The sequence below is a fragment of the Oncorhynchus tshawytscha genome, linkage group LG30 (assembly GCF_018296145.1).
Source record: "Oncorhynchus tshawytscha isolate Ot180627B linkage group LG30, Otsh_v2.0, whole genome shotgun sequence".
Classification (NCBI taxonomy): Eukaryota; Metazoa; Chordata; class Actinopteri; order Salmoniformes; family Salmonidae; genus Oncorhynchus; species Oncorhynchus tshawytscha.
The window spans coordinates 22,809,010-22,836,084 of NC_056458.1; the positions used below are offsets into that span (position 1 = coordinate 22,809,010).

The following is a 27,075-nucleotide window of genomic DNA, read 5'->3' on the forward strand; positions in this document are numbered from 1 at the left end:
TATAAACAGCACAGGAATTAAATCATCAACGTGTATTGATCACATCTTTACTAATGCAGCAGATATTTGCTTTAAAGCAGTATCCAAATCCATAGGATGTAGTGATCACAATTATAATAGCCATATCTAGGAAAACCAAAGTTCCAAAGGTTGGGTCATACAACAGGTTTTGTAGTGATTCATATGTTGATGAAGTAAAGAATATTTGCTGGTCTGTGGTGTGTGAGTGAGGAGCAACCAGACGCTGCACTTGACACATTTATGAAACTACTTATTCCAGTTACTAATAAGCACACACCCATTAAGAAAATGACTAAAAACTGTTAAATCCCCTTGGATTGATGAGGAATTGAAAAATGGTATGGTTGAAAGGTATGGCAATTAAGTCTGGCAGCCCAACTAATTGGCAAACGTACTGCAAATTAAGAAATCATGTGAGTGAAGAAAACTACACTATGTAACAAAGACAAATTATATAAAACATGATTTTAAAAAACTTTGGGACACCTTAAATTAAATTTTGGGTAAAAAAGCCAACTCGGCTCCTTCATTCATTGAATCAGATGGCTCATTCATCAAAGACCACTGATAATGCAAACTTCTTTAATTACTTTTTCATTGGCAAGATTAGCAAACTTGGGGATGACATGCCAGCAACAAACATTCACACTACACATCCAAGTATATCAGACCAAATTATGAAAGACAAGAATTGCACTTTTGAATTCCGTAAAGTCAGTGTGGAAGAGGCGAAAAAATGATTGTTGTCTATCAACAATGACAAGCCACCAGGGTCTGACAATCTAGATGGAAAATGACAGAGGATAATAGCAGACGATATTGCCACTCCTATTTGCCACATAGTCAATTTAAGCCTACTAGAGTGCGTGTGCCCTGAGGCCTAGAGGGAAGCTCAAGTCATTCTGCTACCCAAGAATAGTAAAGCCCCCTTTACTGGCTCAAATAGCCGACCAATCAGCTTGTTACCAACCCTTAGTAAACTTCTAGAAAAAAAAGTGTGTCTGACCAAATACATGGCTTTTTCACAGTAAAGAAAATTGACAACAGAATTTCAGCATGCTTATGGGGAAGGACACTTACACAAATGAATGATGATAAAATGATTGTGGGGGCTGCCTTGTTAGACTTTGGTGCAGCTTTTGACATTATCGATCATAGTCTGCTGCTGGAAAAATGTGTGTTATGGCTTTACACCCCCTGCTATATTGTTGATAAAGAGTTAATTGTCTAACAGAACAGAGGACATTCTTTAAATGGAAGCCTCTCAAATATAATCCAGTTAGAATCAGAAATTCCCCAGGGTAGCTGGTAAGGCCCCTTGCTTTTTTCAATTTTTACTAATGATATGGCACTGGCTTTGAGTAAAGCCAGAATGTCTATGTATGCGGATGACTCAACACTATACACGTCAGCTACTACAGCGACTGAAATGACTGCAACACTCAAAAAGCTGCAGTCAGTTTCAGAGTGGATGGCAAGGAATAAGTTAGCCCTAAAACTAAAATCATTGTATTTGGAACAAAACACTCACTAAACCCTAAACCTCGACTAAATCTTGTAATAAATCAACACCATAGTACCCTCCAAGCTCGTCATCAAGCTCGAGACCCTGGGTCTCGACCCCGCCCTGTGCAACTGGGTACTGGACTTCCTGACGGGCCGCCCCCAGGTGGTGAGGGTAGGCAACAACATCTCCTCCCCGCTGATCCTCAACACTGGGGCCCCACAAGGGTGCGTTCTGAGCCCCCTCCTGTACTCCCTGTTCAACCACGACTGCGTGGCCATGCACGCCTCCAACTCAATCATCAAGTTTGCGGACGACACAACAGTGGTAGGCTTGATTACCAACAACGACGAGACGGCCTACAGGGAGGAGGTGAGGGCCCTCGGAGTGTGGTGTCAGGAAAATAACCTCACACTCAACGTCAACAAAACTAAGGAGATGATTGTGGACTTCAGGAAACAGCAGAGGGAACACCCCCCCATCCACATCGATGGAACAGTAGTGGAGAGGGTAGCAAGTTTTAAGTTCCTCGGCATACACATCACAGACAAACTGAATTGGTCCACTCACACAGACAGCATCGTGAGGAAGGCGCAGCAGCGCCTCTTCAACCTCAGGAGGCTGAAGAAATTCGGCTTGTCACCAAAAGCACTCACAAACTTCTACAGATGCACAATCGAGAGCATCCTGGCGGGCTGTATCACCGCCTGGTATGGCAACTGCACCGCCCTCAACCGTAAGGCTCTCCAGAGGGTAGTGAGGTCTGCACAACGCATCACCGGGGGCAAACTACCTGCCCTCCAGGACACCTACACCACCCGATGCTACAGGAAGGCCATAAAGATCATCAAGGACATCAACCACCCGAGCCACTGCCTGTTCACCCCGCTGTCATCCAGAAGGCGAGGTCAGTACAGGTGCATCAAAGCTGGGACCGAGAGACTGAAAAACAGCTTCTATCTCAAGGCCATCAGACTGTTAAACAGCCACCACTAACATTGAGTGGCTACTGCCAACACACTGTCAATGACACTGACTCTACTCCAGCCACTTTAATCACGGGAATTGATGGGAAATTATGTAAATATATCACTAGCCACTTTAAACAATGCTACCTTATATAATGTTACTTACCCTACATTGTTCATCTCATATGCATACGTTGATACTGTACTCTATATCATCGACTGCATCCTTATGTAATACATGTAACACTAGCCACTTTAACTATGCCACTTGGTTTACATACTTATCTCATATGTATATACTGTACTCGATATCATCTATTGTATCTTGCCTATGCTGCTCTGTACCATCACTCATTCATATATCCTTATGTACATATTCTTTATCCCCTTACACTGTGTATAAGACAGTAGTTTTTTTTTGGAATTGTTAGTTAGATTACTTGCTCGTTATTACTGCATTGTCGGAACTAGAAGCACAAGCATTTCGCTACACTCGCATTAACATCTGCTAACCATGTGTATGTGACAAATAAAATTTGATTTGATTTGATTTGAATCATGTGGAAAATGAGCAAATTGAGATGAGTAAACTGCTTGGAGTAACCCTAGATTGTAAACGGTCATGGTCAAAACATATTGACGCAGTAGTAGCTAAGATGGGGAGAAGGCTGTCTATAATAAAGCAGGTCCTACAGGCCCTAGTTTTGTCGCACCTTGACTACTGTTCAGTCGTGTGGTCAGGTGCCACAAAAAAGGACTTAAGAAAATTGCAATTGGCTCAGAACAGGGCAGCATGACTGGCCCTTGGATGTACACAGAGAGCTAATAATAATATGCATGTCAATCTCTGAAGGCTGAAAATGGAGAGATTGACTTCATCACTTCTTTAATTTATGAGAGGTATTGACATGTTGAATGCACCGAGCTGTCTGTCTAAACTACTGGTATTTCCAAAGCCCATTCATTAACACAAATACATTTAGCCATTCCCTAGTGAAGATGCTCTCTAGAACTCACGTGGTTTCTCCCTCGCCGTCTGCCGTAGTTGCGTCTCACCAGTGTCTTGTAGTTCTGGTTCTTCTTGGTCAAGTAGTAGTACAGGACACAATCGGACACACACTGCAGAGAGAGAGATGACAGAGGGACATGAGCCCATGAAACATTTAAATAACAGACAAATGCAAACCATGTGCTTTTGGGTTTGTTGGATTAACTTCATAAACATATGGGGGAGAGTGGAGAATAGGCTTTACTACAGAGTAAAATCACCAGAGAATGAATTCAATCCACTGTAGCTCACCTTTCTCTCTAGATAAGAAGCAATGAGGCCAAAATTTTTTGGGTGCTGAACAAACCTGTGAGAAAAACAAGGGAAAATAGTCACGGTTAAAGCTACATTTTGCGATTCAAAAAATAAAACGGCAGACCCGCCACTTGTTTTGGTATACAGCTGAGGGATGGTTGCCTGGCTACCCAGACTCCTTGCTCCGGCCAAAGGCTACACTAACACCCACAGACTTAAGTTTCTTCTCTGGAAAAGTCTGGATCGGAGTACCTGCCCGACACGTCACAAAATGCTTCTGATTGGTCCAGAAACCGATGGGTTGGGCCAGAGCCAGAAAACACTTAGTTTTTCTTAAGAATCCCTCCTGTTCTCCACTCATTAACTGCACCTGTTTGAACTCGTTACCTGTATAAAAGACACCTGTCCACACACTCAATCAAACAGACTCCAACCTCTCCACAATGGCCAAGACCAGAGAGCTGTGTAAGGACATCAGGGATAAAATTGTAGACCTGCACAAGGCTGGGATGGGCTACAGGACAATAGGCAAGCAGCTTGGTGAGAAGGCAACAACTGTTGGTGCATTTATTAGAAAATGGAAGAAGTTCAAGATGACGGTTAATCACCCTCGGTCTGGGGCTCCATGCAGGATCTCACCTCGTGGGGCATCAATGATCATGAGGAAGGTGAGGGATCAGCCGAGAACTACACGGCAGGATCTGGTCAATGACCGGAAGAGAGCTGGGACCACAGTCTCAAAGAAAACCATTAGTAACACACTACGCCGTCATGGATTAAAATCCTGCAGCTCACGCAAGGTCCCCCTGCTCAAGCCAGCGCATGTCCAGGCCCATTTGAAGTTTGCCAATGACCATCTGGATGATCCAGAGGAGGAATGGGAGAAGGTCATGTGGTCTGATGAGATAAAAATAGAGCTTTTTGGTCTAAACTCCACTCGCCGTGTTTGGAGGAAGAAGAAGGATGAGTACAACCCCAAGAACACCATCCCAACTGAAGCATGGAGGTGGAAACATCATTCTTTGGGGATGCTTTTCTGCAAAGGGGACAGGACGACTGCACCGTATTGAGGGGAGGATGGATGGGGCTATGTATCGCGAGATCTTGGCCAACAACTTCCTTCCCTCAGTAAGAGCATTGAAGATGGAACGTGGCCGGGTCTTCCAGCATGACAACGACCCGAAACACACAGCCAGGGCAACTAAGGAGTGGCTCCGTAAGAAGCATCTCAAGGTCCTGGAGTGGCCTAGCCAGTCTCCAGGCCTGAACCCAATAGAAAATCTTTGGAGGGAGCTGAAAGTCCGTATTGCCCAGCGACAGCCCTGAAACCTGAAGGATCTGGAGACGATCTGTACGGAGGAGTGGGCCAAAATCCCGGCTACAGTGTGTGCAAACTGGGTCAAGAACTACAGGAAACATATGATCTGTGTAATTGCAAACAAAGGTTTCTGTACCAAATATTAAATTCTGCTTTTCTGATGTATCAAATACTTTTGTCATGCAATAAAATGCAAATTAATTACTTAAAAATCATACAATGTGATTTTCTGGATTTTTGTTTTATATTCCGTCTCTCACAGTTGAAGTGTACCTATGATAAAAATTACAGATCTCTACATGCTTTGTAAGTAGGAAAACCTGCAAAATCGGCAGTGTATCAAATACTTGTTCTCCCCACTGTATGTGATCGTAGACAAATGTAAGCAAGGACTGAAATTGTTTAAATCAAATAGTGTATGTTGGGCTTCTTGTGGTCAATTTGCAGTCTACAAATTTGTAATTATGTTCCAGCCCCCTGACCATCTGCTCAAGAAGAAATCGTCCCACAGCTGAATCTAGTTGATGATCCCTGCTATAAGGACAACAAAAAATTATTGGTACTCACTTTTCTTTGAAGATCCCCTTCTCGTGTTCGGTCCACACATTCATGAACTGCCGAGCCTTGTACACCTTCATGGGGTCATCCGTCAGGCCGTTCATGTTGATGAACCTGACTCGCCTCTGCTCGGTGTCGTACATCATGGGTGGGATGACTGACAGCTGTCTCATCTGCTTCTCGTTATTCTATTGGACGAGAGGAGGGGTTAAGCTATTTACATTTTTGTTAACCTTGTTTCAACTTGAACTTGACTCTGATAATGGCTGCATCCAGATTCTACACCGTTCTTCCTAAGTATGTACTTGCTTCGTCATTAATTTAACAGCATAGGATTGATGCAAGCATTGGCTGGAGGGAGTTTCAACCACTGTGAAATCCATGACAGGAAGTGCATAGAGAGAAGGGTGGACAATCGAGATGTAGCCAATGACACGCCTACAATTCTTGAGAACTAGAGGAAGTGGTAATGGACGATGACCTTTAACTGAGATGTTTCAAAGTTGACAGCGCTCACCTCCTGTTCAGAAAGGCCATCGATGATTTCAGAAATCTCATGCTCGCTTCTGGCAATGGTCGCAGACATTCCAGTTCCTCTCTGACCAACCCTAAATTGGAGAACAAACACAGATATTAAGAAACATAATGACCTTTTAAAAATACCAAATGTGCATCCTCCATATAACAATACTGGGTAGGTGCCACATCAGTGTGCCTCTCCTTCCCTCATGACCCTTCCATTACCTCTTCACTTGAGGTTTTAAAAAAAAGAAGAAAAAAAAGGAGGCTAAATCAAGCTGTAACAAACAGGTTCTGAGAAATCTTCAAACAAAGCAGGGAGAACATTGTCTGCTAACAAGGCTGTTTAAGCATACAGGAATAAGTGTACCTCCTTCACCACTCCTTTAATCCTTAAGAGTTGATTGATGCACCCTTCCAAATCTGTCTGTTTAAGCTAGCAATGATTTTTGTATGGGCTACGTCTCAACCCACCGCATTCGCCTAGGTCGGCCTTCCACATCTCTAGTGGAAAGTGGCAGAGCTATAGCGCCATTTGACATGCCAAAAATCGGTCATCTCACAAAAACGTAAGTAGCGTCCGAAAAGTTTGGCCCATAAACTATTATGACCACTACCTAGAAAGATGACTCTCACGAACATTATGGTATTAATGTTAAGTATGTAATGTTAAGTGTGTAATGTTAATTAATGTTAAGTATGTAAGTGGTTGTGTGCCTCCCCCCCAAAAAAATATTGTTAAATATATGTCCACATTTAAAAAATATATAATCCGAGGTCTAATATCTTTTAGATATAGGACAGACACTGGAAGACCTTATTCCTTATGATACATTTTTTATTTTACCTTTATTTAACTAGGCAAGAACAAATTCTTATTTTCAATGACTTTTTCGAGGCTAATCACTGCTTGCGCTCTCTCTCTGCCTGGTCTAGTACTACCAGTCTGAACAAACAGCCCTGACCTGCCTCTTAACAGCCTTGCTCTGAGATTTCAGCGAAAGACCCATGCCTGTGTGCCAGGAACAGCCAGGCACTGGCTGGACTCTGTCCCCTGACACAGCCAGCTGATAAGCCCACTGCAGACTGCCTTCAGCACACCACCTAGGATGCATCTGAATAGTGTGAAGAGGCCTCCTCTCTCTCCATGTTTCTACTCCATCATTATGCACTGACCTGAAAGAAACTGGACTGGTGATAGCAATTTCTGATTATATCAGGCATTGATTGTATTGCTTTCACCTTTGTGTGAAAACAGTGTGAAGAGGGTAGGAACCTCGTCAATGCATTTTGAGGCGGCGGCGAGAGGACGCAACCAATCAATGGAAGACTTTAGATTAATCTGCTACATCGTAGCCGCCAAGAAGAACAAGAGAAAAGTATAATTCCAGTTCACTGTTCCCTCAGTTTACCTCTGGAAGCGCTCCTGCTGCTCTCTCTGCTTGCGTATCTCGGGGAACTGTCTCTCATAGTACTCTCTGGTGCGGCTATCTTTGGCCTTGCGACGCGGGTTGTTCTCCATCCGCTCCACCTTCTTCTCCCAGGCCTCCATTAGCTGGTCGTAGCGCTGGCAGATGTTCTGTTCCTGAACCACACAATAATACACATTTATAAAAAGGGGATTTGAATGTTGAGGTACAACATGATGACGATGACCTAAAGCAAACCTTAGCCATTTGCTTTCAGAGGTAAGTCAAGATATTCTACTTAGCCATGGCTATATCCAAAAATCACATTTTCTGCTGATGATACCCTGCCCTATTGGTCATATTTCGTCTCTCAAAACATAATGCTGGCCACAACTGTCAAATCCAGAAAGTTCCATTTGCCATCTTGGACTTGAAATGTGAGGTGTTTGATGTGGAACATTACAGCTTTTACAAATGATGTGCATTAACCAAGAGTTTACTGTTACAAAAGAGAGAACATTTTTTATTGAAGAGAGAGAGTCCCATACACGGAGGACAATACAGCCTTGTTTCCACTTTCAACCAGAAAGGGCCAAACAATCCACCTTCCTCTTGGCAGGTTGCCAAGCTGCGCACTGTGCTGCCATTGTCCTGACCCTGCCTGGAAGCAGCCAGCTAAAAGTCGCACTCAGTTAACCATAGCTAGCTACTTTCATCATTTAAAAAAGGAAAACGTTTACAATGGGGGTGATCATTAGTAAAAACTATTTTTAGCTATGGGCTGACAAGAGTAATTTCGCTAGCCAGTGCTGTTTTGGTCTGAGGTCTGTCCCTTTGATGACATTGGTTACTTAATCCATTGACTAAGGGAAAGCCACTGATTGGACTTGCAGTACCATACTAGTAGGGATGCAAGGAGATACCCTGTTCAAACAGAATTTGTGTTATAAACATGTCAACCATGAAATTCTAAAACCAATAAGAGGGCATGTAAGCTAAAGCTAGCGTGCGTGACTGGCACCTATTAATTTAAAATTCAATTGACGTCAAAGACCTGCAGCGGACAATAAAACGCCACCAAATTGAGAAATGCGATGCAGTTTAACATACTGTATTATTGTCCATGGTCCGTTTGGGTCATCTCTATGAGAGCACAGCTTGTGTGGAGGAGATTTACAACCATGTCAGTCAGGCTGTCCGTGTGTGTTTGGGTTCAATTGTTTGTATCAGTCTGTTTTGTTCAAAGCATTCAACACATTCCTTGAAGTTTCCTTCCCTTGAATCCCTCCCTCAAAAGCAGGGAGAGAGACTTACCCTTTGTTTACGAGCATGGTTCCTTCTCTTGAAAAACAGAATCAGTTTCTTCCTCATCACTTGATTACTGGGAGAGAGAGAAAAATTGTTTGGTCAGTGAGGTGTGCACTGATCTAGGGCCCATAGGGACACTACTGTTACTGTAAACAATACAACAAAATGATCCTGTAGGAAATAGTAAACAGGTACACAATATTATATGTTCACAAAACATGCCTATTTAATTGCACTAAAATAATCAACCTAACTATCTGCCTTTCACCTCTCCATGGATGTAAAGAAATCGATAAGGAGAGGATCCTGTATCAACAACACAACCGCTGTCTATCATTGGTCAACAAGAGCTGGGCAAACAACATCACTACTTCCTTCCTACAACACAGCAGCAGAGTCATTACTTTAGAGGGGCACCAAACCATAGAGGGGAGAAAGCATCTGTGGTGTAGTAAAAAGCATTCTCTCCAAAAGCAACATGCAGTGCATGAGGTATTTCACACAGAGATTGCAGACACAGTAAACAATCCTGAAGAAACAACAGGGTCATTTTAGATTTTATGTACTTGCCGTCTGATCTGTGTGTAACACGTACTCTACACAAACGGGCCATGGGAGGTGCTCTCATGACCTTAACTAGGGTTGCAAAGGGTCGGGAACTTTCTGGTAAATTTCAGGATTTTTCCGGAAATTTTCCATGGGAAGTTAAGCCAGGAAATTTTGCTTAAATTCATCACAAAAAAGTTAGTTTATAACAGTGAACCTTTTCTGTGGGTTACAGAAAGCAATTCTAGGTCTTGTGGAATATTTTGGTGAAACTATCCCCAATTCAATGGAATTGCACCTTGTGCATGTACAGTGCACTCTTCCATCACATGTACAGTTATGGCTAAAAGTTATGAGAATGACACAATTATTCATTTTCACAAAGTCTGCTACCTCAGTTTGTATGGTGGCAATTTGCATATACTCCAGAATGTTATGAAGAGTGATCAGATAAAATGCAAATTCCCTCTTTGCCATGCAAATGAATTGAATCCCCCAAAAACATTTCCACTGCCTTTCAGCCATGCCACAAAAGGACCAGCTGACATCATGTCAGTGATTCCTTCGTAAACGCAGGTGTGAGTGTTGACGAGGACAAGGCTGGAGATCACTCTGTCATGCTGATTGAGTTTGAATAACAGACTGGAAGCTTCAAAAAGGAGGGTGGGGCTTGGAATCATTGTTCTTCCTCTGTCAACCATGGTTACCTGCAAGGAAACACGTGCCGTCATCATTGCGTTGCACAAAAAGGGCTTCACAGGCAAGGATATTGCTGCCAGTGCACATAAATCAACCACTTATCGGATCATCAAGAACTTCCAAGGAGAGCGGTTTTATTTTTGTGTTGAAGGCTTCAGGGCGCCCAAGAAAGTCCAGCAAGAGCCAGGACCTAAAGTTGATTCAGCTGCGGGATCGGGGCACCACCAGTACAGAGCTTGCTCAGGAATGACAGCAGGCAGGTGTGAGAGCATCTACATGCACAGTGAGGCAAAGACTTTGAGGATGGCCTGGTGTCAAGAAAGGCAGCAAAGAAGCCACTTCTCTCCAGGAAAAACATCAGGGACAGACTGATATTCTGCAAAAGGTACAGGGATTGGACTGCTGAGGACTGGGCTAAAGTCATTTTCTCTGATGAATTCCCTTTCCGATTGTTTGGGGCATCCGTAAAAAAGATTGTCCGGAGAAGACAAGGTGAGCGCTACCATCAGTCCTGTGTCATGCCAACAGTAAAGCATCCTGAGACAATTCATGTGTGGGGTTGTTCCTCAGCAAAGGGAGTGGGCTCACTCACAATTTTGCCTAAGAACACAGCCATGAATAAAGAACGGTACCAACACATCCTCCGAGAGCAACTTCTCCCAACCATCCAGGAACAGTTTGGTGACAAACAATGCCTTTTCCAGCATGATGGAGCACCTTGCCATAAGGCAAAAGTCTGAACTAAGTGGCTCGGGGAACAAAACATCGATATTTTGGGTCCATGGCCAGGAAACTCCCCAGACCTTAATCCCATTGAGAACTTGTGGTCAATCCTCAAGAGGCGGGTGGACAAACTAATACCCACAAATTCTGACAAGCTCCAAGCATTCTTTATGCAAGAATGGGCTTCTATCAGTCAGGATGTGGCCCATAAGTTAATTGACAGCATGCCAGGGCAGATGGCAGAGGTCTTGAAAAAGAAGGGTCAACACTGCAAATATGGACTCTTCGCATCAACTTCATGTAATTGTCAATAAAAGCCTTTGACACATAGTAATATCTGACAACAACAAAAAATCTAAGGACACTGAGGCAGCAGACTGTGAAAATTAATATTTGTGTCATTCTCAAAACTTTTGGCCACGACTGTACAGCTGATTCTCAAGATCTTGCACACTAATGAGATGATATAGAGCCCACACTACTACACTGTCTGAGTCAAGGACTACATGCTTTCTGGTAAATTTTGATTACAATACTGGGTGGGGTGAATATATTGCATATGACATTTTTTGATAACTAGTAAATAGTCATCACTGCAGCTAATGTAGAAGGAAAAGCTGTGTACATTGGAAAATACTGTGCCAAATCATGTGTGAAGGCAACAAAGATGCAGAATCATCTGGCCAAGTGCATGAAGTTCCCCCAGCGCTCACAACAGGCAACCTCTGACGAAAGTCCCTCAACTTCTATTTGAGGTGAAAATTATGAATCAGATACCTCGTCAATAGCAACAGCTCACGGTCCTTCTGAATCAGAAGTTTTTCTTGACTCAGTGGAGGAAGGTAGTCGGAGAAAGGCTGATGAATGTCTTGCTCGAGCTGTGTTTGCAACTGGTTCACCTCTGATGCTCACAGGCAATGTGTATTGGAAGAGATTTCTGAATGTTCTTCGCCCAGCATACACCCCTCCAACCAGACATGCTTTATCTACTCATTTGCTGGATGCAGAGTTCAACAGAGTTCAAGGTCGAGCAAATCATAGAGAAAGCAGACAGTAATAGAATCATCTCTGATGGGTGATCGAATGTTTGTGGGCAAGGAATAATTAACTACATCATCTCCACCCCTCTACCAGTATTCCACAAGAACACAGACACAAGCGACAACAGACACACCAGTCTCTACTTTGCAGATGAGCTGAAGGCAGTAATCAATGACCTTGGACCACAGAAGGTATTTGCACTGGTGAAAGACAACCGTGTGAACATGAAGGGTGCTTGGTCTGAAGTGGAGGAGTGCTACCCTCACATCACACCCATTGGCTGTGCTGCTCATGCATTGAATCTGCTCCTCAATGACACCATGGCACTGAAAACAATGGATACACTCCACAAGAGAGCCAAGGAAATGGTTAGGTATGTGAAGGGTCATCAAGTTATAGCAGCAATCTACCTCACCAAGCAAAGTGAGAAGAATAACAGCACCACATTGAAGCTGCCCAGTAATACCCATTGAGGTGGTGTTGTCATTACGTTTGACAGTCTCCTGGAGGGGAAGGAGTCTCTCCAAGAAATGGCCATATCACTCTCTGCCGATATGGACAGCCCCTTCAAGAGGATCCTCCTGGATTATGTATTTTGGGAGAGAGTGGTAAGCAGCCTGAAACCTATAGCAGTAGCCATTGCATAGATTAAGATAGACAATGCCATTCTGTCTGACGTTGACACTGCTTGCAGATGTAAGAGAAGAAATCCATACTGCCCTGCCCAATTCACTGTTGCGCCAAGCAGAGGAAACTGCAGTTCTGAAAGACATCAAAAAGTGAAGACTTCTGCCTGAAGCCCATACACGCCGTAGCGTACATGTTGGACCCCAAGTATGCTGGCAAGAGCATCCTATCTGGTGCAGAGATCAACCAGGCCTATGGTATGATCACTGCCGTGTCTTGCCACCTTGGCCTGGATCAGGGCAAGGTTCTTGGAAGTACACTTCCAAGCAAGGGCTTTGGGATGGAGATGCAATATGGCAGTCATGCCAACATATCTCATCAGCCACCTGGAGGAAAGGACTTCGTGGATCTGAAGCTCTTTCCCCTGTTGACTCAATCATCCTCCAAATCCCACCAACATCAGCCACCTCCGAGCGCAACTGGTCCTTGTGTGGGAACACACACACCAAAGCCCGCAAAAGGCTGTCCAAAACAAGGGTTTAAAAATTGGTGGTCTCCGGGAAAATTTGAGGCTTTTTGAGCCTGACAACGAGCCATCCGCAACAAGGTTGGAAAGGGACAGTGAAGATGAGGCCTCAGAGTCTGATGTTCAAAAAGTGGACATTGAGGAGGTCCAAGGAGAAGACATGGAAGCCTGAGAGGAAGACAACTAAAGCTTTAGTTTAGACTATCATTTTACAGATGTACAGTGGGGCAAAAAAGTATTTAGTCAGCCACCAATTGTGCAAGTTCTCCCACTTAAAAAGATGAGGCCTGTAATTTTCATCATAGGTACACTTCAACTATGACAGACAAAATTAGATTTTTTTTGCCCCACTGTATGTTGAAAATGTTTTTGGGAGATTTTATTTTTTAAACATTTTAATTCACCTTTATTTAACCAGGTAGGCAAGTTGAGAACAAGTTCTCATTTACAATTACGACCTGGCAAAGATAAAGCAGAGCAGTTCGACACATAACAACACAGAGTTACAAATGGAGTAAAACAAACATACAGTCAATAATACAGTAGAAACAAGTCTATATACAATGTCAGAAAATGAGGTGAGATAAGGGAGGTAAAGGCAAAAAAAATGCCATGGTGGCAAAGAAAATACACTGCTCAAAAAAAAAGGGGAACACTAAAATAAAACATCCTAGATCTGAATGAATGAAATATTCTTATTAAATACTTTTTTCTTTACATAGCTGAATGTGCTGACAACAAAAATCACGCAAAGATTATCAATGGAAATTAAATGTATCAACCCATGGAGGTCTGGATTTGGAGTCACACTCAAAATTAAAGTGGAAAACCACACTACAGGCTGATCCAATTTTTATGTAATGTCCTTAAAACAAGTCAAAATGAGGCTCAGTAGTGTGTGTGGCCTCCACGTGCCTCTGTATGACCTCCCTACAACGCCTGGGCATGCTCCTGATGAGGTGGCAGATGGTCTCCTGAGGGATCTCCTCCCAAACCTGGACTAAAGCATCCGCCAACTCCTGGACAGTTTGTGGTGTCCCAGATGATGTCCCAGATGTGCTCAATTGGATTCAGGTCTGGGGAACGGGCAGGCCAGTCCATAGCATTAATGCCTTCCTATTGCAGGAACTTCTGACACACTCCAGCCACATGAGGTCTAGCATTGTCTTGCATTAGGAGGAACCCAGGGGCAACGCAGGGCCAACCGCACCAGTATATGGTCTCACAAGGGGTCTGAGGATCTCATCTCGGTACCTAATGGCAGTCAGGCTATCTCTGGCGAGCACATGGAGGGCTGTGCGGCCCCCCAAAGAAATGCCACCCCACACCATGACTGACCCACCACCAAACCGGTCATGCTGGAGGATGGTGCAGGCAGCAGAACGTTCTCCACGGTGTCTCCAGACTCTGTAAGGTGCTCAGTGTGACACTGCTTTCATCTGTGAAGAGCACAGGGCGCCAGTGGCGAATTTGCCAATCTTGGTGTTCTCTGGCAAATGCCAAACGTCCTGCACGGTGTTGGGCTGTAGGCACAACCCCCATCTGTGGACGTCGGGCCCTCATACCACCCTCATGGAGTCTGTTTCTGACCATTTGAGCAGACACATGCACATTTGTGGCCTGCTAGAGGTCATTTTGCAGGGCTCTGGCAGTGCTCCTCCTGCTCCTCCTTGCACAAAGGCAGAGTTACATTGGAGTTACATTGTGTTGTTTAAGTGTTCACTTTATTTTTTTGAGCAGTGTACAATATAGCAAGTAAAACACTGGAATGGTAGATCTGCAGTGGAAAAATGTGCAAAGTAGAAATACAAATAAAGGGGTGCAAAAGGAGCATAAATAAATAAATAAAATAAATACAGCAGGGAAAGAGGTAGTTGTTTGGGCTAAATTATAGGTGGGCTATGTACAGGTGCAGTAATCTGTGAGCTGCTCTGACAGCTGGTGCTTAAAGCTAGTGAGGCAGATAAGTGTTTCCAGTTTCAGAGATTTTTGTAGTTCGTTCCAGTCATTGGCAGCAGAGAACTGGAAGGAGAGGCGGCCAAAGAAAGAATTGGTTTTGGGGGTGAGCAGAGAGATATACCTGCTGGAGCGAGTGCTACAGGTGGGTGATGCTATGGTGACCAGCGAGCTGAGATAAGGGGGGATTTTACCTAGCAGGGTTTTGTAGATGCATGGAGCCAGTGGGTTTGGCGACGAGTATGAAGCGAGGGCCAGCCAACGAGAGCCTACAGGTCGCAATGGTGGGTAGTGCATGGGGCTTTGGTGACAAAACGGATGGCACTGTGATAGACTGCATCCAATTTGTTGAGTAGGGTATTGGAGGCTATTTTGTAAATGACATCGCCGAAGTCGAGGATCAGTAGGATGGTCAGTTTTACAAGGGTATGTTTGGCAGCATGAGTGAAGGATGCTTTGTTGCGAAATAGGAAGCCAATTCTAGATTTAACTTTGGATTGGAGATGTTTGATGTGGGTCTGGAAGGAGAGTTTACAGTCTAACCAGACACCTAGGTATTTGTAGTTGTCCACATATTCAAAGTCAGAGCAGTCCAGAGTAGTGATGTTGGACAGGCGGGCAGGTGCAGGCAGCGATCGGTTGAAGAGCATACATTTAGTTTTACTTGTATTTAAGAGCAATTGGAGGCCACGCAAGGAGAGTTGTATGGCATTGAAACTTGCCTGGAGGGTTGTTAACACAGTGTCCAAAGAAGGGCAAAAAGTATACAGAATGGTGTCGTCTGCGTAGAGGTGGATCAGAGACTCACCAGCAGCAAGAGCGACATCATTGATGTATACAGAGAAGAGAGTCGGTCCAAGATTTGAACCCTGTGGCACCCCCATTGAAACTGCCAGAGGTCCGGACAACAGACCCTCCGATTTGACACACTGAACTCTATCAGAGAAGTAGTTGGTGAACCAGGCGAGGCAATCATTTGAGAAACCAAGGCTGTCGAGTCTACCGATGAGGATGTGGTGATTGACAGAGTCGAAAGCCTTGGCCAGGTCAATGAATACGGCTGCACAGTATTGTTTCTTATCGATGGCGGTTAAGATATCGTTTAGGACCTTGAGCGTGGCTGATGTGCACCCATGACCAGCTCTGAAACCAGATTGCATAGCAGAGAGGGTATGGTGAGATTCGAAATGGTCGGTAGTCTGCTTGTTGACTTGGCTTTCGAAGACCTTAGAAAGGCAGGGTAGGATTGATATAGGTCTGTAGCAGTTTGGGTCAAGAGTGTCCCCCCCCTTTGAAGAGGGGGATGACCGCAGCTGCTTTCCAATCTTTGGGAATCTCAAATGACACGAAATAGGTTGAATAGGCTAGTAATAGGGGTGGCAACAATTTCGGCAGATAATTTTAGAAAGAAAGGGTCCAGATTGTCTAGCCCAGCTGATTTGTAGGGGTCCAGATTTTGCAGCCCATTCAGAACATCAGCTGACTGGATTTGGGAGAAGGAGAAATGGGGAAGGTTTGGGTGAGTTGCTGTGGGGGGATGCAGTGCTGTTGACCGGGGTAGGGGTAGCCAGGTGGAAAGCATGGCCAGCCGTAGAAAAAAGCTTATTGAAATTCTCAATTATAGTGGATTTATCAGTGGTGACAGTGTTTCCTATCTTCAGTGCAGTGGGCAGCTGGGAGGAAGTGTTCTTATTCTCCATGGACTTTACAGTGTCCCAGAACTTTTTTGAGTTAGTGTTGCGGGAAGCAAATTTCTGCTTGAAAAAGCTAGCCTTGGCTTTTCTAACTGCCTGTGTATAATGGTTTCTAGCTTCGCTGAAAAGCTGCATATCACGGGGGCTGTTCGATGCTAATGCAGAATGCCATAGGATGTTTTTGTGTTGGTTAATGGCAGTCAGGTCTGGGGAGAACCAAGGGCTATATCTGTTCCTGGTTCTAAATTTCTTGAATGGGCAATGCTTATTTAAGATGGTTAGGAAGGCATTTAAAAAAGAAACGAGGCATCCTCTACTGACAGGATGAGATCAATATCCTTCCAGGATACCCCGGCCAGGTTGATTAGAAAGGCCTGCTCGCTGAAGTGTTTCAGGGAGCGTTTGACAGTGATGAGTGGAGGTCGTTTGACCGCTGACGCATTACGGATGCAGGCAATGAGGCAGTGATCGCTGAGATCTTGGTTGAAGACAGCAGAGGTGTATTTAGAGGGCAAGTTGGTTAGGATGATATCTGAGGGTGCCCGTGTTTACGGCTTTGGGGAGGTACCTGGTAGGTTTATTGATAATTTGTGTGAGATTGAGGGCATCAAGCTTAGATTGTAGGATGGCTGGGGTGTTAAGCATGTTCCAGTTTAGGTCGCCTAGCAGCACGAGCTCTGAAGATAGATGGGGAGCAATCAGTTCACATATGGTGTCCAGAGCACAGCTGGGGGCAGAGCGTGGTCTATTGCAGGCGGCAACGGTGAGAGACTTGTTTTTAGAGAGGTGGATTTTTAAAAGTAGAAATTAAAATTGTTTGGGTACAGACCTGGATAGTAGGACAGAACTCTGCAGGCTATCTTTGCAGTAGATTGCAACACCACCCACTTTGGCAGTTATATCTTTGTCTGAAAATGTTGTAGTTAGGGATGAACATTTCAGAATTTTTTGGTGGTCTTCCTAAGCCAGGATTCAGACACAGCTAGAACACCCGGGTTGGCAGAGTGTGCTAAAGCAGTGAATGAAACAAACTTAGGGAGGAAGCTTCAAATATTAACATGCATGAAACCAAGGCTATTACGGTTACAGAAGTCATCAAAAGAGAGCGCCTGGGGAATAGGAGTGGAGCTAGGCACTGCAGGGCCTGGATTCACCTCTACATCACCAGAGGAAAAGAGGAGGAGTAGGATAAGGGTACAGCTAAAAGAAATGGGGGCAATAAAATAGCTTCAAGGTATAATGTACAGACAAAGGTATGGTAGGATGTGAATACAGTGGAGGTAAACCTAGGTATTGAGTGATGATGAGAGAGATATTGTCTCTAGAAACATCATTGAAACCAGGAGATGTCATCGCATGTGTGGGTGGTGGAACTAATAGGTTGGATAAGGTATAGTGAGCAGGACTAGAGGTTCTACAGTGAAATAAGCCAATAAACACTAACCACAACAGCAATGGACAGGGCATATTGACATTAAGGAGAGGCATGCTTAGTCGAGTTATCAAAAGGGTCCAGTGAGTAGTGAGGTTGGTTGGGGTGGAAGGATCATTGGGGATCATTCAATATTCTCTTTTGTTGTTCAGTGAAATCATTCCATGTGAAGAGTCAACTCATTTAATTAAAGTTCAATTTGTAACTAAATGTTTTTTTCTATTGGAAGGATTTAATCATTTGCAATTATGTCTACTTATGATAAGGTAAAAGGTTTATGTTCGTCTCCATATGATATGGTAAATATATCCAAAGCAAAAAACATCTATATTTAAGTGGTATGAATAGTGGAATTCCTGCCAATTCCCACAGAGCATTTCCACCACTGAATATTCCCAAAATGCGCAATCCTACACACCATCTCTCCTTAGGACACCATCGCTGAGGGGTAAGAACAGTGGTTGGGCCACCTTAAGCGCAGACAAGTAAAGTCCTTGATTAAAAGGCCTCAACCATAGGCCAGTATCTCATGGTTAGACCTAGACATCCTGGCCTTCAACCCTACATTAACCTAGCTATATGTTTCCTTCACTTTACACCGACGGATCCTCTTTTTCAATCTTTCTCACTTGTGTCAATGGAGCAAACAGAGAATTCATGACCCGGCTGACAGTGCAGACAAAACTCAACCATTAATTATCAACATAGAGGTTTGTTTATATATATATATATAGAGGTTTGTTTATATATATATATATATAGAGGTTTGTTTATATATATATATATATAGAGGTTTGTTTATATATATATATATATATATAGAGGTTTGTTTTATATATTTATATATATATATATATATATATATATATATATATATATATATATATATATATATATATATATATATATATATATATATATAAACAAACCTCTATATATATATAAACAAACCTCTATATATATATATATATATATATATATTTCCACACACATACCGTGGGGCAACAAGGTATTTAGTCAGCCACCAATTGTGCAAGTTCTCCCACTTAAAAAGACAAGAGGCCTGTAATTTTCATCATAGGTTCACTTCAACTATGACAGACAAAAAATAAAATCCAGAAAAACACGTAGGATTTTTTATGAATTTATTTGCAAATTATGGTGGAAAATAAGTATTTGGTCACCTACAAACAAGCAACATTTCTGGCTCTCACAGACCTGTAACTCCTCTGTCCTCCACTCGTTACCTGTATTAATGGCACCTGTTTGAACTTGTTATCAGTATAGAAGACACCTGTCCACAACCTCAAACAGTCACACTCCAAACTCCACTATGGCCAAGACCAAAGAGCTGTCAACGGACACCAGAAACAAAATTGTAGACCTGCACCAGGCTGGGAAGACCGAATCTGCAATAGGTAAGCAGCTTGGTTTGAAGAAATCAACTGTGGGAGAAATGATTAGGAAATGGAAGACATACAAGACCACTGATAATCTCCCTCGATCTGGGGCTCCACGTAAGATCTCACCCTGTGGGGTCAAAATGATACCAAGAACGGTGAGCAAAAATCCCAGAACCACACGGGGGGACCTAGTGAATGACCTGCAGAGAGCTGGGACCAAAGTAACAAAGCCTACCATCAGTAACACACTACGCCGCCAGGGACTCAAATCCTGGAGTGCCAGACGTGTCCCCCTGCTTAAGCCAGTACATGTCCAGGCCCGTCTGAAGTTTGCTAGAGAGCACTTGGATGATCCAGAAGAAGATTGGAAGAATGTCATATGGTCAGATGAAACCAAAATAACTTTTTGGTAAAAACTCAACTCGTCGTGTTTGGAGGACAAAGAATGCTGAGTTGCATCCAAAGAACACCATACCTACTGTGAAGCATGGGGGTGGAAACATCATGCTTTGGGGCTGTTTTTCTGCAAAGGGACCAGGACGACTGATCCGAAAGAATGAATGGGGCCATGTATCGTGAGATTTTGAGTGAAAACCTCCAGCAGCAAGGGCATTGAAGATGAAACGTGGCTTGGTCTTTCAGCATGACAATGATCCCAAACACACTGCCCTTGCAAACGAAGGAGTGGCTTCGTAAGAAGCATTTCAAGGTCCTGGAGTGGCCTAGCCAGTCTCCAGATCTCAAACCCATAGAAAGTCTTTGGAGGGAGTTGAAAGTCTGTGTTGCCCAGCAACAGCCCCAAAACATCACTGATCTAGAGGAGATCTGCATGGAGGAATGGGCCAAAATTCCAGCAACAGTGTGTGAAAACCTTGTGAAGACTTACAGAAATATATATATAACAAAGTATTGAGATAAACTTTTGTTATTGACCAAATACTTATTTTCCACCATAATTTGCAAATAAATTCATTAAAAATCCTCCAATGTGATTTTCTGGATTTTTTTCATAGTTGTTGAAGTGTACCTATGATGAAAATTACAGGCCTCTCTCATCTTTTTAAGTGGGAGAACTTGCACAATTGGTGGCTGACTAAACACTTTTTTGCCCCACTGTATATACATACACACCATACATGCAAGAAACAAAGTGCATACTCACGTCTTTATGTTGTCATGGTAAACTTTTGTATCCGATGGCTGATTATACAGGGGCTAAGAAAAAGGGAGGGGGGATAGAAATCAGTCTAAGTAATGACTATCATTTGCTACTAGTATTATAATAACTCAAATCATTGCTACCATATGCAGTTTTTCAAAGAACCTTATCTAGGAAACAATCATTCAACCATTGAAAAACCCCTCAACCACCTACCAGTTCAACCTTAGGACCAAGACCTTCGAATATCTTATGGGCCTCTTCAGCTTTTTTCTGAAATGTAATAAAATACACAATATGATGATAGTTAGTAGGTCTCAAAATAATAGAGTCCCTTCACTCAAAGTAGTAGTCCTTTGTGATTGAACACACAATGTGGCCTGCAGGCTCTGTGGTTCCGTGTGTTTAATTACAGCTGCATAGACTCTTGCCAGCGTAGGACAATAACTATTTGGACACATTAATTTGCTAAAATATCTTCCCTTTTCCCCCCTCATCTAGGTACAATTATATAAAAGAAACGCTCCAATATTTTAGACTTCCCAAGCGTCTGAACTCTAAAAATATGTATTTTTTCCCAGGCAGCACTGTGCGGCGAATCTCCCTGCCCAAAAGAGGAAAGCCAAGGGAGATTGTTGGGCCAGGCGATAAAACGAGTTTCAATAAGAAGCTCAATCAGCTGAGCGAGTGACCAAATAAATTCTCCAAAGCATGTGATCTCCATGTACTGTATTTCCAAACTAATTTACATAAGTAATAGGAATGTGTCCATCTCTGAATTCTTTTTGCATATAGTTTGCTTGTGATTTTTTGTGGTTTCTAAGCTTTTGTCCAAATTACGCATAAAGAATTGAGAAGCTACAGTTGTTTGAAAAGCAGACACACAATGCAAAGACAGAGAAAATAGTGTTCCGGTAGAGCATAATTAATAGACCTTGGTAATAGTGACAAATCACGTATCACACAAGACTGTCAACTGTAAAAAAAAAAAAGTAATTTAAAAAAAAAAAAAAAACATTAAAAAAAAATATATTTTTTTCATACAAACTCTGCCCAGATACTGCTGTGGCAGATAACCAAGACCACAAGGGGAATGTTCTACGTGGCCCGTAGCTCTGCTCTCACAGGCTGGGCTGAGGAGAAGCTTTCCTGCTAAAAGGGTTAATGGCTGCCTGAAAAGGATGCAGTGCAGACACGACCAACAGTAACCTCCACACACACACACAGTCCCTCCCTCCCTTTTCCTTCTGCTAAAAAACACAAGATACACGCAGTCTATGGCTGTACTCCTTTGATCAGTCGGGGGATTGCGCAGGAGCAGTTGGCACTCCTTCGCATGCTACCTGCCTCACCTGGGAACACTTTAGATATTTTTTTTCTACAGTAAAAAGACTACAGTAGCCACTAGGATGTAGACAAACAAGGCAACCGTGACTGCAGATGTATAACATAGCAGTAATTCCATTTACTGTAGTCTCAAAATGATTAAACATTTATATTATGTAATAAAGTTTATTTATTTTCATTTCTATTTCAAAATGGAGCACACTTTGTTAGTAGCATGTATTAAATCATATGAAATTAAGTCGTTCAAATAATTTGACTCACCCACATCATTATACCTGGATGCAAAAGTATCAACTCTGAAAGTTTTATTCATTTGGGCTAATAGCTTCTACCTGAGCACATGATACGTGGTAATTGCATGCAATTCACATATTCTGTGTCGATGGCGATAATTAGCATAACACTCTGTACTCAGTCCCTCTTCCCCATTTGCTCACTGTAGCGCTGCGCAATTCACGGCCATGTCGCGGACGCAGGCGTTGACGCCACTTCCGGCGGCGTCATTTTTTGGGAGAGCCGGGACACTCTTTCCTGTTTTATACGCACCCTTTCTCTCTCAATATGTCTCGCTCTCTGACAGAAATACACACGAGCAAAACACACACATATAAATTCACACACACAACTCCAAAGGGACTGCCTTGAAAAAATATCCATGACACATGAACAAAAAGACTTAACGGAATCCTGGATGACATTCAAGCCTTTCTAGCCATAGAAACGTATACACAAGCATTGTAAGATTTAAGTATTGTTATGCATTGCACCTCCAGATTCATAACTTTTATCAAGTATGAAGTAGATAACAGTACAGCGTGGTAAAACCACCAGACACATGGAGTTGTCTGTGTAGTCACAGGTACAGTGCCCTGGGCACTGTTAATAATTTTGCACGCCCAATTTTTCAGTTTTTGATTTGTTAAAAAAGTTTGAAATATCCAATAAATGTCGTTCTACTTCATGATTGTGTCCCATTTGTTGTTGATTCTTCACAAAAAAATACAGTTTTATATCTTTATGTTTGAAGCCTGAAATGTGGCAAAAGGTCGCAAAGTTCAAGGGGGCCGAATACTTTCGCAAGGCACTGTATAGTAAAGGTGGAGTGCAGCATGTGTACAGTAGCGGAGGATTCCCCATTAAACCCACCCTGTTCTCGTCATAGATGATCTGGACAATGCTGCGGTGCTTGTTGTGTTCCTGTGGTATGGGGGGAGGGGTCACTGGCTTTTCTGGCTCCACTGGCTTCGCCGCTTCCTCCTCCAGTTGTTGCTAAGAGACAACATCAACACATTACCTCTGTCAATAAATGAATGTGTGCAGACAAACACACACAGGAAAATATTATATGGTAAACTTCCTCTCCTCCATAAATCATACAATTATAAAATTAGGCATGGGTTTCATGCTGCATATTCACGTTTTCTAATTCCACCTCGATTCAGCTAATGGTGGTGGCTGGACAGAAAGACAAGGCTCAGTGTTAATCTGATTCCAGTCTCTGATATGTGAGGCTTATGCCGGATTATTCCCCACCCACTTGTTTTAGGGCATTTAAGAGCTCTGTAATGTAACTGATAATGGCTGATCTATGCACCATCTAAGACTATCGACTGATAGTTGAACTTGTAGTGTGTGTCCAATAGTTGAACTGGTGTGTCTGTGTGCGTTTACATGCTTAAGGTTAAGTAAACAGAAAGCCGCCTGAGATTAGGGGTTCCTGGAATACCTTGAATAAATAAATCCCAGAAAATCCTGGGAAAAGCTTCAGGAAAACATAAACATTTACTTTCTCCCAAAGCCAAGTTCAGTTTAACTTCCTGTCTAATGAGTAGGGATTCCAAAAATATGTGTTTTTTTCTATCCAACTACAAACATTTTTATGATGCAAGTTAATGCTCACTCCACCAGGTCAGGACAGGAAGAGCGCTTGACATAGCAAATAATCCCACAGGCGGGGGGGGGTACAACCTGTCGCTCTGCCTGGAGATGAGTGGCACTCCCTGAGACTTCTAGCTAACCTGTGGGGCTTAGCTTAAGGCCCTTTAACCATGCCTGGTTCACTTCCAACAGAGACAGGTTCATTTCCACCTCCTTGTTACTGAGACGAGGCTTTTCACTCAGTTATAATATCTTGTGAAATATTTGTATTAGTGGGCATGTATGCATGACAAAAATAAATGTGTTTTAGTTCAATCAACAATTCCATCAGATGTAATTTTGATGCATTTGGTTCATGGGCACTGTTTAAATCAATATTTATGCTATTGGCTAGAGCTCCAAGACAGGGTATCTTTCTTATCGACACAAATCACAGAATAATTTCAACAGGTCTGGGGCAGGCTATTAAAGTGTGTCACGTAACAGTGGCCTAAACAACCTGCTTCTTCTTCAGCTTGAAGATCTGCTGCTCCACTTTAGCGATCTCTCTGTCCACACGGTCCATGCTCTGGATCAGCTCTTCCTTGGACAATCTGGAGGGTAAGCTGTCAGGAACCTCCCCCACATGGTGCAGCCCTCCTGGAGCCTGGGACTCCGCTTTCATGCCACTGAACTGGGTCTCCTGGAACACAGACAGAGAACGTGAGTCCACTGCAGTGAACAAAGGTTCAATACATTGTGCATGTTTGAGATTGACTACAATGTAGTCAGAGTCACTGACAGACTGTACAGAATCTACAACTCAACTTGTATCCCAAATAAATTATCATTATGTGATCAAAATGAGCCATGCTGCACCACACCTTGCTGAAATCGATATCCTCAAACATATTTAAAGTCATTGAGGGTTTAATACATTGCTTTAGCCATCGTTTTCTATGTCTTTATTAGAACTAGGTAGATAGGCGACGTGCACCTTATTGACCTCCCCTACGTTGGCTCTGAGGCTGTCCTGGACCTGGTGGGACTGCAGGGGTAAAATGATTCCCCCGGGCAGGGCACCGCGGGCGAAGTGGGCCTCCGAGACAGTCTCCATGCGGGGCCGCTTGGCCTCCAGAGCCTCGTGGCCGTCAGCCTGCTGCTGGGAGGTGACACTGTGGAACTGCTGCTCGTAGCCATGACGTCTCTCTGGAGGCCTGGAGGAGGAAGGTAAACATCAGATATCACACACACACACACACATTCCTCCTGATACAGGAATAACATCTATCGTGACTACCTTCTACAATAACATCTATGCCAGGGGTGCTCAATTATTATTTGAGAAGGTCCGTTAACACAAATTTCCTAGGTGGCAAAAGTCCGGATGGATAGTCAGTCATTCATCAGCGTAGCAACAAATCCCAACCCATGCTACCCCAACCTGCTCACACCCCTCTTGTTTGCAGATTTTTGTTGTTGCAATTCTACATATTTTTCATGTCTAAACCATGTTAATATGATACCAGGGGTCATAGCCTTACCGAGATGCAAAAAATATTGGGCGACAGAGTTGTCTGATCTTACAACTAATTGAATTTTAAAGTAGATTTTTCCATTTATAGGCACTGAGATGGTCTGATGCTTTAAGCGCACCGCTTGATGAAATAATGAAGACAACAAATGACTAGGAGGGTGTCTGACTGCAATTGACTTGATTGTGCGCAGATTTGCTGCGTGATAGATAGATCAATAAATAAGTATACCAAAAATCCCTCATTCATTTAGGAAAAACATTCCCTAAACCCTTGCGCTCTTTACGTGACATGTATGCGTCGCTAGCACGTGACCAATACACCCTGACCTAAAGCATATCATAATCACATCAATAAAATGGGTTATAACAAACTCCAAACACATGACAGCAAAATGGATGCAGAGGACATGACAAAAACTTGAAAATGGGGGAATGTTTACTTGTTGCTCAGTAGGTAAAATGGGAAGTCGGATGTGTAGAATAAATTTGACTAGTTGTGGAAAATACTGGAGATGAAGAAAAATAATGTAAGGAGCAGGCACTGTATATTATGCATGCCAAACAGGTGCTGTTAGAATATAATATCACTTTTCTGATCGTTTGGAGAATGTAAACAAATTATAAGCATACCAGAGTCTGTTGTAATGTATTTTTTTTGTTTAGGGGCAAAGACTAAAATCAGAAGCATTAATTTGTGAAAGACAAGGCTCAATGAAACGCTAATTATTCAAGGGTGCCTTTATTGTATTTTAAAACGAAAATGCTTGATTGCATTTCAAATCCTGAATGACTCACATGCTGTGTGATGACATGAACAAATTAATTAAGTCATTGATTGATACAGTATTGAAATACTGGCCTAAGAAAGTTATGGTATTAGGACTAAACAGGATGCCCTCTTTGGCCTTCAGCTCAATGGTGGTTATACAAGGCTGCTATACGAAGCCTACTAATGATTACATTACTTAATATTATAATGATGGTAATAACAAAAACAACAAGGAGATCATTAAATAAATGATAAGTAATAGGCTGTTCTAACAGGGGGGGAGGAGCATAAGGCCTTCATAACAGCATAGCAAAATTTTAAAAAACTGCCAAACTGTTTATCCAGCGTGTTGTGGTTGCCAAGCCTCACGGAATCAGTAGGCTACACGAACACAAACAGAATCTCTTATTTCTGTAGATGCACAGTGGGGCAAAAAAGTATTTAGTCAGCCACCAATTGTGCAAGTTCTCCCACTTAAAGATAAGAGAGGCCTGTAATTTTCATCATAGGTACACTTCAACTATCACAGACAAAATGAGGGGGAAAAAAATTCCAGAAAATCACATTGTAGGATTTTTTATGAATTTATTTGCAAATGATGGTGGAAAATAAGTATTTGGTCAATAACAACACTTTCTCAATACTTTGTTATATACCCTTTGTTGGCAATGACAGAGGTCAAACGTTTTCTGTAAGTCTTCACAAGGTTTTCACACACTGTTGCTGGTATTTTGGCCCATTCCTCCATGCAGATCTCCTCTAGATCAGTGATGTTTTGGGGCTGTTGCTGGGCAACACAGACTTTCAACTCCCTCCAAAGATTTTCTATGGGGTTGAGATCTGGAGACTGG

At 42.8% G+C, this 27,075-nt stretch overlaps 1 protein-coding gene across 6 annotated transcripts in view; it reads right to left on the reverse strand.

Annotated features, from left to right (window-relative positions):
• Window positions 1-27,075, reverse strand: part of LOC112228567 (nuclear receptor corepressor 1) — a 112,878-nt gene that overhangs the window by 65,817 nt on the left and 19,986 nt on the right. For all 6 annotated transcript variants that reach the window (XM_024393986.2, XM_042309348.1, XM_042309349.1 and 3 more), the window contains exons 4-14: window positions 24,916-25,135; window positions 24,439-24,621; window positions 23,208-23,330; window positions 20,931-20,987; window positions 20,718-20,770; window positions 8,915-8,981; window positions 7,604-7,776; window positions 6,190-6,280; window positions 5,682-5,860; window positions 3,794-3,848; window positions 3,511-3,612 (exon numbers count right to left, since the gene is read on the reverse strand). In XM_024393986.2, coding sequence (XP_024249754.1) covers window positions 3,511-3,612; window positions 3,794-3,848; window positions 5,682-5,860; window positions 6,190-6,280; window positions 7,604-7,776; window positions 8,915-8,981; window positions 20,718-20,770; window positions 20,931-20,987; window positions 23,208-23,330; window positions 24,439-24,621; window positions 24,916-25,135 — 1,303 coding nt within the window. The remainder of the gene's footprint in view (window positions 1-3,510; window positions 3,613-3,793; window positions 3,849-5,681; window positions 5,861-6,189; window positions 6,281-7,603; window positions 7,777-8,914; window positions 8,982-20,717; window positions 20,771-20,930; window positions 20,988-23,207; window positions 23,331-24,438; window positions 24,622-24,915; window positions 25,136-27,075) is intronic.